This window comes from Grus americana, chromosome 6, assembly GCF_028858705.1.
Source record: "Grus americana isolate bGruAme1 chromosome 6, bGruAme1.mat, whole genome shotgun sequence".
NCBI classification, from domain to species: Eukaryota; Metazoa; Chordata; class Aves; order Gruiformes; family Gruidae; genus Grus; species Grus americana.
In genome coordinates this window covers 8,178,004-8,192,855 of record NC_072857.1, presented here as the reverse complement: position 1 = coordinate 8,192,855, position 14,852 = coordinate 8,178,004, and the positions used below count along the sequence as shown (strand labels likewise).

The 14,852-nt window shown below is 37.9% G+C and overlaps 1 protein-coding gene across 6 annotated transcripts in view; it reads left to right on the top strand.

Moving 5' to 3' along the window:
• The window catches only part of MGAT5 (alpha-1,6-mannosylglycoprotein 6-beta-N-acetylglucosaminyltransferase), a 133,308-nt gene that overhangs the window by 61,361 nt on the left and 57,095 nt on the right, over nucleotides 1-14,852 (top strand). For all 6 annotated transcript variants that reach the window (XM_054829878.1, XM_054829873.1, XM_054829875.1 and 3 more), the window contains 2 exons: nucleotides 6,584-6,660; nucleotides 8,095-8,184. In XM_054829878.1, coding sequence (XP_054685853.1) covers nucleotides 6,584-6,660; nucleotides 8,095-8,184 — 167 coding nt within the window. The remainder of the gene's footprint in view (nucleotides 1-6,583; nucleotides 6,661-8,094; nucleotides 8,185-14,852) is intronic.

Below are 14,852 nucleotides of genomic sequence, written 5' to 3'. Positions count from 1 at the left end.
TTCAGAACTGAAATAGAAACAAGAGAAGGGTTCCATGAATAAAAGTAAGGATAGTACTTTTGTATAATGATCAAAACCAGAAAGAGAACAAATAGACATAAAAATGGTGAATAGACTTGATCGGATATGATGACTCTGCCCTTTTAATACTAAGGAGGTTCCTGATTTTGTAAGATCTGCTGATGGGAAACACTGAGTTGAGCTATTATCAGTGCTATATGTCATCAAAAGATATTCTAATATGCTTTTTTGCACTAGTTAAAAATCTGGAGTTCAGCCTTAAGGTTCCAAAGTATATAAACTTTTGTGTCATGTTAAATTTTAAGATATTAAGATATCTTGATAGAGCTTAAGATAGGTCTTGATAGACCTTAAGATATTTCCATTCTCTGAAGAATTAAGAGTTGGTCCTTAGCAGACTAGACAGACTGCTGGTGTCACAGTTCGCAATTTCAACAGTATTGTAGCTTTTTCATTTGCTTATCTTTTTCATTTGTTATTTTAAAACTCTTATGACAAATAGAATACCTATCAATAAACAATCACTACTGAGTATCTAATTATAACTCGTATTCAGCCTCCTGTGTTAGTGGATTATTTCTAGGCTTCCTACCTGTCTAATGGAGAAAAATTGAAGCAGAATTTTTTAGCCTCTTACAATGTACATTATTTGAAGGATGGTGTGATATAGGAAAAGAACAAAATATGTTTGTAGCACACTCACTTTTACTTATTTTTACTGTTTTGTTAAAGAGTAACTAGCAAGCAAACAAAAAATCAATTCCCTATCACAGGTTGTGCTTTTAACCATGTAATTCTCTCTTGGGTGTTATAGACCTTCACTAAACCAAACTAAACCTGTGGACACAGAGTTTAATTGCAAGAGACAAAGACGACCTGTATCTGTGAACTGGCGTTTAGAGAGCTGTGTCAAAGGCGTGGGACTTTAGCCAGTATAGTTGCTCATGCAGAGCAACAAGGGAGAAGTATCTTTTCCAGTGCAAGGTTAGGTGGCTTAACTTAAATCTGCCAAGTCATTCGTGCTAACGTGACAGACTTTGCAATGAAATAACTGATGATTGTTCACGAGTTCAGTTTCACCTGCTGTGCACTAACGATCCCTGATGCAAAGCTGTGTATCTTTAAACAGGCACAGACATTTGCAAAGTGAACATATGGCTCCTTTCTAAACACGGGGATGGAGTTTTGGTTAGTGATGTATTGAATATCCCAGGACCTCACAAACAGAGCACTGTATTTAAAGAGCTTTTAAATCTAGAGTTGCTTGGTGTTTTATCAATATTTTCCATTTTTTCCAGGATAATCTATAACAACTATGTGCTCTTACATTTGTAATATGCTCACATACATATTTTAAATTTGTCAATGCATTGACTCTTAATGTAACATCATGTGAGATAAATGTTTAATAATTTTGTCTTTGCATAACAGCAGTCAAGGAAATAAGCTGCGCATGACTTCAAAAACACTCAGGTGTCTGTAGAATAGAAATTAATATGGCTTACACAAAGCTTAAGAGAAAAAAGTGTGTGTATTACCTGTTGCTGTGTACTGACATGACAGTTGCTGTATTTCTAACTTTTTTGGCTGTAGGTTCTAAGTTTTGACTGGGAAAAGATATCTCAGAACTTGCATTTTAAATTACATAAAACCTAATTACGTATAAAAATCCTTGTGGTTTCTCAAATGCTATTTTCCAACAAAAGTAACTTTAATGTCTGGCTTAATAATGTATTTTTTCCCCTTCAGGAAAACTATCCGACTTGAATTTGGTAACAGCGTAATGCTTCTAGCCAGACCTTTATTTTAACAAGAATTTTCATAAGGTATTAGGGTTTTGTCATAATCTCCAAATGATGAAGAAACTCTGAACTCTTGACTTGTATTTTAATACTTGCTTTTCATACTTTGGAAGATCCAGATAGGTAGATCAGCATCCCCAGGGTTCCACTTGCTTCATCTCCCCTGTCTTTGTGATCCATTCAAAAGTGTAAACTGGTATCTGATTGAGGTTGGTCCCAACTGTCCATGGGATAGGCAAGGTTGGTTCACCTCTGGATTCCTGTTTAAGAAGAGCCAGCTCCTAGTTAGCATGGATGATCAAAGCGTGTGCAAAAAAAAAAAGGGGGGGGGGAGGCGAGCTGATTTGGCAGTATGGGCCCACACTGAGCTAGAGACGCTGTAGGGAATACTGTCTAATACTTGCTGCTGCTGCTGGTCCAGCTATAGACCATACAGTGTGGTTTGATGAGGGGAAGCTGGACAGTTAATTTGTCGCTATGAATTTGTATTTAAAGAGCCAGATCACAGCTTCCTTGACTTTAGATATTTTCCAAGGATGTTTCCTATGCTTATAACTATAGTTCAGAACTGCTAGTTTAGTAAGCTGCCTTTTTGTTGCCCACTGGCTACTAGCTGTTACCAACAAGCTCCAGCACACCCTTCATGTCTAGTTAGTAGTGAGCAGCTACAGGAGCTGAACTGTAATTCTTCATATAGGTTCTGATCATTAAGGAGTAAAAAAGTTGGGAGGGATGTTTCTCAACCTAGAACTCACACTGACTATGGCCAAGAAGAAATGATACGGCTTCAGTGCAAGTAGTAGAACCATCAAAATTATTCACAAGTGAATTCAGTCTTTTGCATTTAATTCCCAGGTTTATGTGTGGAAATCAGTATGTTCCAGACTTTCCCATTTCTGCAGGCAGTGCGTTGCTTTGAACAACTCTTATTGATGTAAATGTGTTTCCAGTCCGATTACGTCAGCTAACTTACTCTTTGTGGGCACAAAGGAAAGGTTGCTTGTCTAGGCAGTACTCAGGTGGAACAGAGTTGCTTTTCTCTAGTGCATCTCCTGTTCTTTCACATTCATTTTATCTTTTATGCATATATTGCTACATTTTGTTCTGCTCTGGGTAATGCTTTATGTAAATTGTTTCATGGGACAGTTTCTGTTTAAGCTATATAGAACTGCTTTCACTATGCTATTACCTGATTAGTAGCTGTGAATGAAGCAAGTGAAAGTTGGTATAGGTGTTTGGGTTAGATCCATGGTAAAGCTGGGTGGGAAGATGGAATGGGAAACTGGTGGGCATGTGAAGTGTCTTCAGAGTATCTGTAATGGTGGAAAAAAGGTGTTATCATTTTTGAGGAAGGTGAAACCTAGGAGTGTTTACTGTTACAGGCAAGGAGGGCGAAAGATGTCAGGTGCTCCTGGAAATACAACTGGAGGCATTAATGCTTCTCCAAGCATTTTAACGTGGTTAGGGGTGATGAAGGTGGGTGTTAGTGTTTTGTGTTCCCTTTACATATAGATTATCCTGGGGAGATCAGTATGCTGTTAAGAGTGAGACTGCTCTGGAAAAGCCCTAGTGCAGCTGACCACAGGGGAGACCAGAAGCCTGAGAAAATCTGTAGCTTGTGCTGACATAAGTGTCTGTTTCTTGCTTTTTGCTTCTTGGAATGGGCAGGAACAGGGAGAGTTGGCTTTCTGCTTGGAAAGTATCTATATGTAGTACTGCTGTAACTGAGCTGAGCTGTTGAAGTGTATAGCTGGTGCAATATGTGACTGTTGTAAGAAGGCAGTTTTTCTTCTTGCAAGTAGATCTTGCAAATACAGGGATCTTGTAAACCCTTTTGAACAACGAACAGTAGCAAAGATCACTGCCCCTCTACAAAAATACACTTGCATGCAGAAAATGTGTTTACACATGACAAAAGCAAACAGGTATCTAGACTACGGTTGTGTAGCTACCAAAAATGAGGTCATTCTCTGTATTTTCTGTTCTTTTTGTCCATCCTTACTTCCTTTGACAGATGATGAGATATCCATTAAAATGCAATATAAGCGATAAACTTAGAACACTAGATGTTTATGCTGTAAAATCAAGAATTATAGCTTGTGTTTATGTATTGTCCTGTATATAAAGGGACTTGAGAAGAAGGGAGGGTTTGCTTGACTAACCCTCTGAACTAGAAGGCAGTCATATGATACCATAGTTAGCTTGAGATAGAAGACAAAGTTCACGGATCCTTGACGTTGGCAAGCTATTCCTTCTGATCAACAGAAAGGGCATAAAAGCAGCTTTTGAGTACTTTTCTACTTTTGACAAATAAGCAGTTGAAGGAGTAACATCAAGTCTAAGGAGGAACGACCATCTTGCAGAGGAGGATCGTTTAGCTCAGAGCAAGCAGTGTAAAGGCTGTATGTTATGCTTTCTTAAGTGGCTTTGCTAGGCTGTACCAGCCACACCTCCTGCAGCTGCAGCCCCTGGAGGACTGTCATTCCCAACTCTGCTTTGCTTTCTGTAGTGCCAATCAAAAAAATGTTTCTGGTTTCAAGTAATACTTTTGGGCAAGAACTATTTTTAACTGATACCATATGAGTGATCCAACCAAGAGTCAAGTGAATGGTAGTGCTGGCATGGTGAGGGGTGGCTGAGGAAGGATACCCCTTAAGAAAACACTGTTGCAGCAGCAAAGGTACATGTGAATGCATGTTGAATACCATTAATAATACCTTCTCTTTAAGGGTTTAATAATTGTCTCTTGTCTCTTATCTTTCTGAAAATTGCTAATTACAGTTGGTTGGTTCTATATATAGTAGCGGGAGGGGGGGGGCAAAAAAATCTTTGAGCATGGCAAGTATAACTTGTCCAAATGCAACTGAAATTGATAGGAAGACTTGTTTGATGGATTAGGATTGCTCAAACATTCAGAATTTTCAACCCTAAGTTCTGTATGATGCTGAAAGTTGAACTTGCCGTGTGGTTGAACTGCACATCTGACGTTATAGCATAGATTTAAGATGCCTTTTATGTTTTAGGAAAATCTGAATTTGACATGCATTATGAAAAACTCTGTACTTATTTTGTATTCAAAATACTTATGAGTTTGTAAAAATAAAAAACAAAAAACCACCCACCCACACAAGAAAAAAGCCCACAGTTTAGACCATAAGGCTCTTCTAATGGCATAATATTAATTACTGAAAATTGCCGTAATTTTAAACATGCCTCTTTTTGCTTTAAGGTAGGTCTGCTGCTGTTTGATCTCAAGCACTGATTTCAGTGTGATTCAAGTGGAAAGTCTGAAGTGTAGTAAAGCAAAAAGTCCCATTGTTATCTAGCTGTACTGACTGAATTTAGAACATACTTTTAAATTGTTGATACCCGTATGCATGCTCTGTGTGTTCTTACTTGGAACAGAAATCAGAGCCCTAGATGTCAGGGGTCTAGTCTGCAAAAAATCCTATAAGGATAAGAAGATAAGGGAGAATATTTTGAAAGTGCTTATTGATTTGAAATTACAGAGTCATCTTAAAAACTACTTTGCTTCAGTGGCAGTACAGCTCAGTTTGTCAAATTACTGCTGTTGCAGAGACTGCCAAATAAGTGTCATCTTCCTGGCTTGATTCTTCTTTCCCCATCCGCTCCATTTTGCAGTGCTTCACTCACATTTCAAGTTTTTATCTTTAAAAGAAACTATTTGGAGAAAAAAAAAATCAGATAAATCAGAAGGGGGTTTTTTGTATATAATACAATGTTCCAACTTTTATCTACTGATCTTGTCCCTACTCTATTCTAGTACTGCAGGTTTTTTTCTTTTTCTGAGCTCTCTAGTTAGCATATTCTGGGTGAAGTTGTGCACTATATCTCCCATAGCATGAAGTGTTCCTAGGTTGATGGATGGCTGGCTTTAATGATCTTGATTCTTGCCCATGGGAAAAGCCAGAAATGATGCAGGTATAATTTAGATAACTCTGGGATGAGCTACCTAAAGTGAAAACCTTATCCTTTGCTGCCTTTGGCAAGGATCTCTCCACTACATTAATCATTTTTCTTGCCTTAAAGGCCTGCGTTAGAGGGTTCTTCTAAGTTTTTTAGAAGAAAATCCCATCCTGGAGTTGGTGTGGTAATGTCCTTTAAAACTACTCCTTTTTCCTTGGCTCATGGGTGAAGTGTTGCAAAAATCTATAATGATAAAATATTAAAATAGGCAAAAAAGAAAAAAAATCTTGGGAGACCATAGGAAATTTTTCTCATGACATGCGATGTAGTACTACTCAGTTGTAAATTTAGATCATATTGGAAAATTTATTAATTGGGTCATATATCTGATGCCGAGTTGTGGATCATGGGTATTTGATAAAATAACAGAACTTGAAAATCCAGGTTTTATGTTTAAGAGCAATATATGTCTTACAAATGTTTCACAATTGGAAATAAATTATTGTAATTTCATAGTTTTAAGTACACTTTGATTAGGAAGGTATTTTGCTTTTTTATTATTTTCAGTATGGATTCACTTAATTTTTAAGTCTTCGTAGACCAGTTTTTTGTAATTCAGCACTCTTACTGCAAGCCAGAGCTGAAATCTATGCAACCATTTTCTTGGATAGGCAAATAGAGCACACTGAATTTTAATGTTATAACAAATATTACACAGTAGGGAGTCTTAGTCAGTCTGGATTGTGGACTCATGAAAATAAAAGGAAGGATTCATTAGGCTATCTGTCAGAACTGTAAAATGAAATTCAGTTGTGGTCTGTGTTTCTCTTTAGATCTCATAAATGGAGCCCAAGAACAGTGTGAATTGCCTCCTATGGATGGTTTTCCTCACTGTGAAGGGAAAATAAAGGTAACTGAACTGGTTTTAACCTTATTATATGTGCTCTGTTAAAAACTGAATATATGTTGCAAGAGGTCACTACTTGGACAATGGCGTAAAATAAGAACAACTGGGTCAAAAAAGAAAAGAGGATATTTAGGAGTGTGTGTCACTACAGCACTGCTCACCTCAAGCCTTCACCACTACTGGCGTCCTGTTCAGACAGGCCTAAAATGCTGGCTTATCTTAAAATGCTGTATTATTTAATAAAATGCCTTATTATTTGAATGCTTTCTCGTTATTCAGAAACTTCCGTCTCCTTTTTGAGATGCCCTATTTTATTCCCCATTATGAGTCATTTGGCATTCCTCTACCCCAAGACTGGAATTCTATGTGTACCTCACTCCAGTCCTTTCCTTGTTTCAGCAAGACATTGGTTTACAGTTCTTTCCCATCTTTGCCAGCAGCTCTGTCCACTTCCTTCCTTCCCCTTTTCTGTTAGAAGCAATCTGGTGGTTCTTCTCACAAGCTGGGCACTGCATTAAGTGTGCAACCAGAACACAGCTGATTCTACAGAAGTCCTATATTTTACTAATAATGCAGTTGGAAAAGCCAAATATTGAAAGCCATCAGGCATCGGTTGTAAAGGAAGAAAAAAAACCCCACAAACAAACAAACAAAACCAAAAACCAACCCAAAATTTGCAGAGATGGAGGGTTTTGGGTTTTTTCCCCCAAAGATACATTTCAAATGTAAGGATACTGTTCTAGTAGTGGAGGACAAAAGTGAAATTGCTGGGCACTCAGATATTATCAAGTATTACAATTTATTTCTGAAAGTTAAAACAAATAATTACCAAAGTACATGTGAAATTATGTTGCCTTTTTTCTCTAAATAAAATTCTTAGACAAGAGTATTTAAAAAAATAATCTGTAAGTCTTAAATCTCTGGTCTATGTTTTGATCTGTTTTGACAAACTGGCTGCATAGTGCCTATGTAATACATTATTTGAATATTAAAATATGAATTTAAATCAATTACTTCTGCAGAAATGGCAGATTCTTGGCAGAATCGGGCAAATTTAAATCTTGGTAACTGAAATGATCTGTTAAATACCAGAGCAAGTGTAACATGGGGGGGCAATGCAATCAACTCCGGCCATACCCATATGTCTGGATCCTGATTATATTTTCCTTTTGATATTTGTCTCTGCTTGCCTGGCTACCAGTTTGTATAAACTGTGCTCATGTCTGGTGTGTAGTTACTTCCCCAATGCAGCAGAATGCAGAGATGCATTATGCTGCAAAATATTCATGAAATTCCTTTTTTTGTTATTTGTGATTTTATCTGGTTGGATATAGTCGCTTGCAGCTTCCCCCTGTTATTCCTGAGTTGAGTGTGTAATTGTATAGAATTATTATGTAGTACTTAAACCTAACAAACTATGTTTATGTTCTGTTACAGTGGATGAAAGATATGTGGCGATCGGATCCCTGTTATGCAAGTTATGGTGTAGATGGGTCTACATGCTCCTTTTTTATTTACCTCAGTGAGGTCAGTAGTCTTTTAATCTGCAGAAGGGGAACATCATAGTGCCTTAATATTTCTGGTAACTGTTGGCAAACTTTTCTCAAAAGAAGTCATAACTTCAGAAAAAAATAGAAAAGAGGAAAAAGCTACAAAACCAGAAATCTTATGAAGTGTGTTGCTATTATTCATAAGTCCTCCCGGTGTTTTTAGCCTGGAGAATTCTAATGTTTATAACTGAAGTGATGTAAACAGCAACTATCCAGGGAGTCCACGCTAGGTATCCTGTTTAACTGAAGTATGAACTCAGTCATAGATCCTCTGAACACTTCTTCTGTTGCTTTCTATGTAGCTCTTGAGGTAGTAATAGGGAGGCATTTGGGATGTAAAATTTGGAAAGTAGAAGTAGATAGTACATCCTCCTAAGAAGCATGGCCGTTTCCTTCTTCAGTCCTACTGTTCATGAATTGCAGAGTCTGTTAACAGAAAACAAAACCCCTGAAAGTCACGATTTTGAGTGAAGTTGCAGATATATTGGCACTTGAACTCTTCTTTCTTAATAGTAAAATTTTGATAACTTGCAGCAACTGATCTTGGAAGTAGTATTGATATCTAGTGGCTTACTGCTTGTGAAGAACTGTGAGAGCCAATGTGGTTGTGTAATTACAAGCTAGTATTAATTGTGTAGTCTCTGCAGGATTTGGGGGAAGAGGCTGGGTTTTTAAATTATGTATCTCAGATTAAAAAGTAAGTATTATCTAAGTAACTTGGTTGTAATGAAAGCAGTTTCTGTTAATTTACTCAGTTTACAGTCATTGAACTTTTTGGGGCATCGCTTTAATTTAAGCAGCAGTAATAGTTAAATGCATATCCAAAACACGTATCTGAAGAAATAAAAAAAGCTAGGTTGAATCACAAATTTGACTCATTCCATTGCTATTACCAAGTGTTGATTTATTTATGGGCCATAAAGCTGGGGAAGGAAAAGATACAGGATGAATATATTATTTATCTTGTTATTTATCATAGAAGCTAGAGATACGGTTTCATAATCATCTGAAATTGATCTAAGTTTTTTTACTAAAAGGTTATGTTTTAGCACCAGCAGAGTTACGTTTGTGTAGTAGTATTCTGTCAACGAACTGGTGCTTCATGTTTTTAATGCAGATGTATCTTAAAAATGAAGATGTCAACTGAATGTGAGAATCTAATATTCTTGAATGAAACTTCTTATTCTGTATTTCTCTTAAATCACAGTATTTTCTGTCACAATCTTCTCTGATCATTGGTTTTGAAAACTCAGTTGATGCTGCTAGGTTTTTCATAATTGATCTTTTAGCTCATCCTCATGGCAAAATGCAAGCAGATTTACAGAGGCCAAATGGTTGGTTTTTTTCAAGGGTCTAGGGATTTGAAATTTTTCTTTAAGCAGTAATATTGAATTTGGGCAACTTCTCATTTCATGATGGAACAACAGTACAATTAATTTATGTGTATATTTGGTAACTTCAGACAAAGGTCTTGTACTTTTGTTTTAAAGTTTTATCCCATGGCAGAATATAAAACTAATATTGGGTGAGGACGTTATTAACCTTGAATTTGAATTTGGCATTCTTAATCCTATGATTAATTCCATGATTAATGCCCAGCAGCAGAGGTTGAAAGCTTAAATGTTTGCGAATGCAAGCATGAAATGAAATTCTAATAACACTACAATGATGTGGATTTATGAGGTGTGTTGGCTGCTGAGGATAACTTGGAAATGCTGTTGCAAGAGTAATTTGTCAAAGTGGACAGTGATGAAGAGTTGACAGTTTATAGTATGGTTGCACAGCTGAATGATAAATGTGTCTACAGAGCTCTCAAGTCAAAACTGCTGATTTAAAATACTAAAATGCATTAGGGTACTGGAAGGATATTACTGTTAATTTTTTTCTTTTTTATTTTAAGGTTACAGTATAGGAATAAGATGGTTGTGTACACATCCTTTGCTTGCAAGGGCAATATAGGCATCAAATTATGCACAACCTCAGTTTGAAAAGACAGAATATGCATCAAATTGTGCATATGTCTGCTTTTGCTCTTAAAATCACCTCTACAGTCTAGCATGACAAGCACCTGTGCTCTTTCATACTCTTTTGGGATCTACTTTTTTCTTCTGAAGCATTTGAGTTAGGGTATTACGTTACACTCATCTAGCACTCTTTGTAATGCAATTTTAAACTTGTAAACAGAGAAGCCTGAAATATTACATTTTGGTGTGTAATATGGCTTCAGAACCACAAAGTCATGAAGTAACTTGCCCACAGTTTATGCAGAGCTGTAGACACAAAGCTTGGAATAAAACCCAGTCATGTGCTCTCCTTCTGTTTCCACCATGTGTGTCTGCAAAATAGAAGTGCGGTCAAAATGCAGGCTGCCCCAAGTCATCTCTTCTGCAGCACCTGCACAAATGCAAGTATTAGAGTTCTGCCTCCTCTGATTTGCTTGGGATGGGACACCTGTAGGAACATAAGAGCTTGGACAGCTCTTCACTTTCCTTCTCATGTCTTGGCTGCTTAAGCAGAATGGGAAGTGAGTGTGGCAGCAGAAGGAAAGCAAGAAGCAATCCAACACATTCAGGTTTATGCTTTTTATTTAAAGCTGTCATCTGTACAGGCTTGCAGATGAAGTTGCAAGGATTTTTGCACTTCTATTTTGCTGGTTTGCTGCAGGCACCGGATCACTCCTGGGGGATGATAGGCAACTGTGCAGTCCTCATCACACTAATTGTGCTGGAGCCTTTGAAAGTCTGGAAGAGACACAAATGGCCTGAGTAGCAAAACCAGGCTTATATTCTCTTGAATAACACAGCAAGACAGGGATTAGAAGTAGCAAAAATTGAAAAGCAAGTTAAGCTAACTCTAAGGTTTCTAGATAGCTGGGACTTGTTTCCTTTTAACCGTGATACAAACTTGCCCATTGAGAAGAGTTACTTCCTTTTAAATTTAGCATTTAGTTATGAAAAAGCCAGTTTAACACTGAAATGTCACTGACATAGTTGTAATTTTCATGGATGGTATTGCCTCTGGGGAGAAATGTGAAAAAATGAATTTCTAGACAGTACAAAAATATATTTCACTGCAAAATGTCACTTTGCAGCTGAAGAATGAAGCTTTTAAAAATATCTTCTAGAAAATGAATTTTGCACACAGTTTCCCACCTTAACAAGAAAAAAACCCAAAAAAGTGGAGGGGTCTTATCACTCCTTTTCTTCATCTAGATATGTGCTTTCTCTGAGAGAACTGCCTGCCACACGAATGGGACTACTGCTGTGCCTGCTGGCCAGCCAGTAGCTGTGATGCAAGTTGCCACTTCCCAGGGGTCGTTATGTTGACGCTTACCTGTCAAAGCTGGGCAGACCTGATTAAAATGCCGGACTTTGGATCTCCAGCTCGCTTTTCATGTGCAAGCGCAATGTTTGGTACCCATCTTGGAAGTGGATCCAGTGCTTCAAAAGACTAAAACTGTTTCAAAGACCAGTCTTTGAGACTCCTGTAGCTGTTGTGCGTGTGCTAGTATACCACTAGAGAGAACTCTGGTTTTCAGTTCTTCCAACTTGATGGAAACAGAATGCATGGTTCAGTTGCAGCAGTATTTTTGTTTACACTGTTACTTTTGCTTTGAAGGATAAAGCAGAAAAGTACAAACTGAAGGTGATTTTGAATGTGGGTTTGTTTCCAGAATGCAAGCTGTAGTCTGGGGCACATTTTAGTGAAAACAACTGGGAATTGTAATTATACAGGTTCCTCAAATCCTTGTGGTTTTGCTAGTTTACTGCAATTTGCTCATGTCTGTGGAAGTCCCCTTTCCACAACTTCTGCTGTGTGTGTATGCTAATTTCTGACATTGAGGTGAGTTAATGATTTGCATTTCTTCAGTGTAATGTAGCATCAAACCAGCTTCTTTGAATTCTACGCAATTACTCAGAAGACTGACAAAAATGGTATTGTCTGAAATGTAAAGCAGGAAAAGCTCAAACTTGTTTAGTCATCTTACATGTGTCCTTAAGAAATTGAAATGCTAGTGATAGTCAGTACTTTGTCCCCAAATCATCCATTACTGTACTGGTCTGGATTTGGGTGATTGGGACTCAAATATCTTTTCTACTTCTGTCACTTTAAACTGGGGTTAGTATTTTTCTGTCTAGTTGGAAGAGGCATAGATGCCCATGTAAGAGAGGAATCAAATTTAGCACACGTTACTGAAGTTAGATAAGAGACCATTTGTTGATTGATGGTTATGTATAAAATTGCATGTTGCAGTGTCACTGGGACTGTGGATACCTAAGACCCAATGTTTGGGATTGCCTTTGGAAACAAGCAAATCCATAAACCCATACGCTCCTCCAGTTCACTAAATAGGCAGCAGTCATCTTGCGCACCACAGATTTTGTAGCATCTTCAAAATGACTACCTATCCCTGAGGAAATGCTAAGCAAAAGACAGGTATTACAGCTTGTAGAGGAGTTGAAAGTCATCTTCCCAATGGGACGAGTTCTTTCGCATCAAATTCTCAAATGGATTTTCTAAGTGAACATTATGAGTTCTCTTCTCTGCCTGACTTCATACTGCCTGATAAATTTAAAGATGCACCTTCTTTCACCAGATATTGCAGCACTGGTTGGGTTTTTTTGTTTCCCACTCTGGGACTGACATAAGATACTTAACAGCAGCACTTCACCATGGATAGAATTACACTGAGCAATAATGCTGTTCACCTGATGTGCAAAGAAAGTTGCTTTAGCTTCCCTGTAGATGGGCTGCACCTGCACCTTCGGAAAAGTCCAAAATGAAGATTATCCCAAGTGTTTAGAGAGAGTACACATCAGCTTTTGCTCTATTAAACTCCCATTATGACTCTAAAAGCGTAAAGGACTTCCTGAAATTTTGGATGTGGATTGCTGCTGGCAGAGAATACTTTCTTTCAGTTTGGAAGAGGCTCAGACCACCCTGGTGCTACAGATGTTTGCCAGGTTCTTATAACTGTCCTTGAAGTCCTTGCTCTGTAATATAGCCAAGTGCTGCAATCTTGACTTCCCTTCAGTTTAAGTGTGTTTCTGAGGAAGAGTTATTGGAACAGATACCTGCAAAACTTCTATAAAACATACTTTTCTAATTGCTTAAGTTTGGGGGTCTTTGGTGTTGAGTCACTTACCAGTAAGGTATGTAAAGATAAAGTCACTGTGAGAGTGGATTGTCTATCATAAGGGATTAGAGAAACTCTCAAGTTCAGTTTAAGCAGAATCTGGGCATTCACACCCCAAAGCAGTTCAGAACACCGGCTTTTCACTAATGTCTGGAATCATATAGCACTTAAATTTTGGACTTCTGAAGTACAATGCAGCCTAACCTTATGGAGCTAGCTATGTATACTCTGGACACTGCTGTGTCTACTGCAGTTCAAGAACAGGTAGGGAACACTTGACTTCTCAGGTGGACCTAGTTTCTTAAGCCTCATCAAAGACTACCTAATGCACTTCATTGGCATTGAACTCAACACTAGGTACAGGAGGCACAGCTGATCTTACTCAAAAATATGACAGTAGAAAGATAAAAGATAAATATAGCATGTTCTAAATAATAGCTTAGTGGTTATATTGCTCATTCAAAAAATGGTCAGTCTTCAAATGCTGCTTCCCAACAATCTTCTTTAACTGCTAATCTGTAGTCTGATATAACATCCTTCCTATTAAATCATGTGCATGACAGTGTAACAGTTGCTATGGAGAGAATAAGCTAGAGAAAGAACTGATGCTAACCCAGCAAGAGGAAGGTGGTCCTGGAAAGGGGGAAGAGGAGTCTGGCTCCTTCTTTGGAGACAACTTCTGTGTTTTGTCTTAAATGATCAAATAAAACACGTAAAGAAGTTGGAGAGCAGGATCCAAACAGACACCACTGCTCAAACTTAGGGCTTGTTGCATGCAGGTATTCTGTACCTAAACAAAGACAAAGCTGAAGTATTTGTAAGTTTCTGATGGAGATTTCATCTAGACTCACTTCAGTGATATCATAATCCTTTCTGTCACCATTGCCAATGACAGAGAAAAGGTGAATGGAACAATACCAGATTTGTAACTGTGTACTACAGCATTAGCACATGCTATATCATCTTCCTGTTTATAATCGTATACATACACATTTGTATGTATACATACACACATTTTTTCCCCGTTGTACATGTTATAGAATCACAAATGTTCCTGGCCCAGGACAAGTTACGCTTTAATGCTGTTGCATTTTCTGCAAACTTTTTTGTTATGAGTTAGGTGGTACAATACAAAATCAACCAAAGCAGGTTTTTCCCCCCCATCACCCTGTTCTGTAGTAGGAGCTTCCAGAAAATGTGTTGCAAAACACATCCCTAATTCTTCCCCTCACATTCCCTGCCCTATGTCTGTCTCGCCCTTAGTAGTTTCAAGGAAAGCTGATAGAATCCCTTAAGGCAATTTGGGAGCAAGAGGAGAAAAGCAAGTTCCAGGCCCCAGGTGTTTTCACAGAGCTTGCATCATTGTTGGTGCTTATTTGTCACACAAGGCAAAGGACATTGAAGGCCTCCACTCAAGCCAATCTCAGCAGTTTTAGACATGCCTTACCTTTCTTTCTCCCACATCTATAGTTGGAAGTTTGTACTCACTGAAATAAAACCTGACTTGT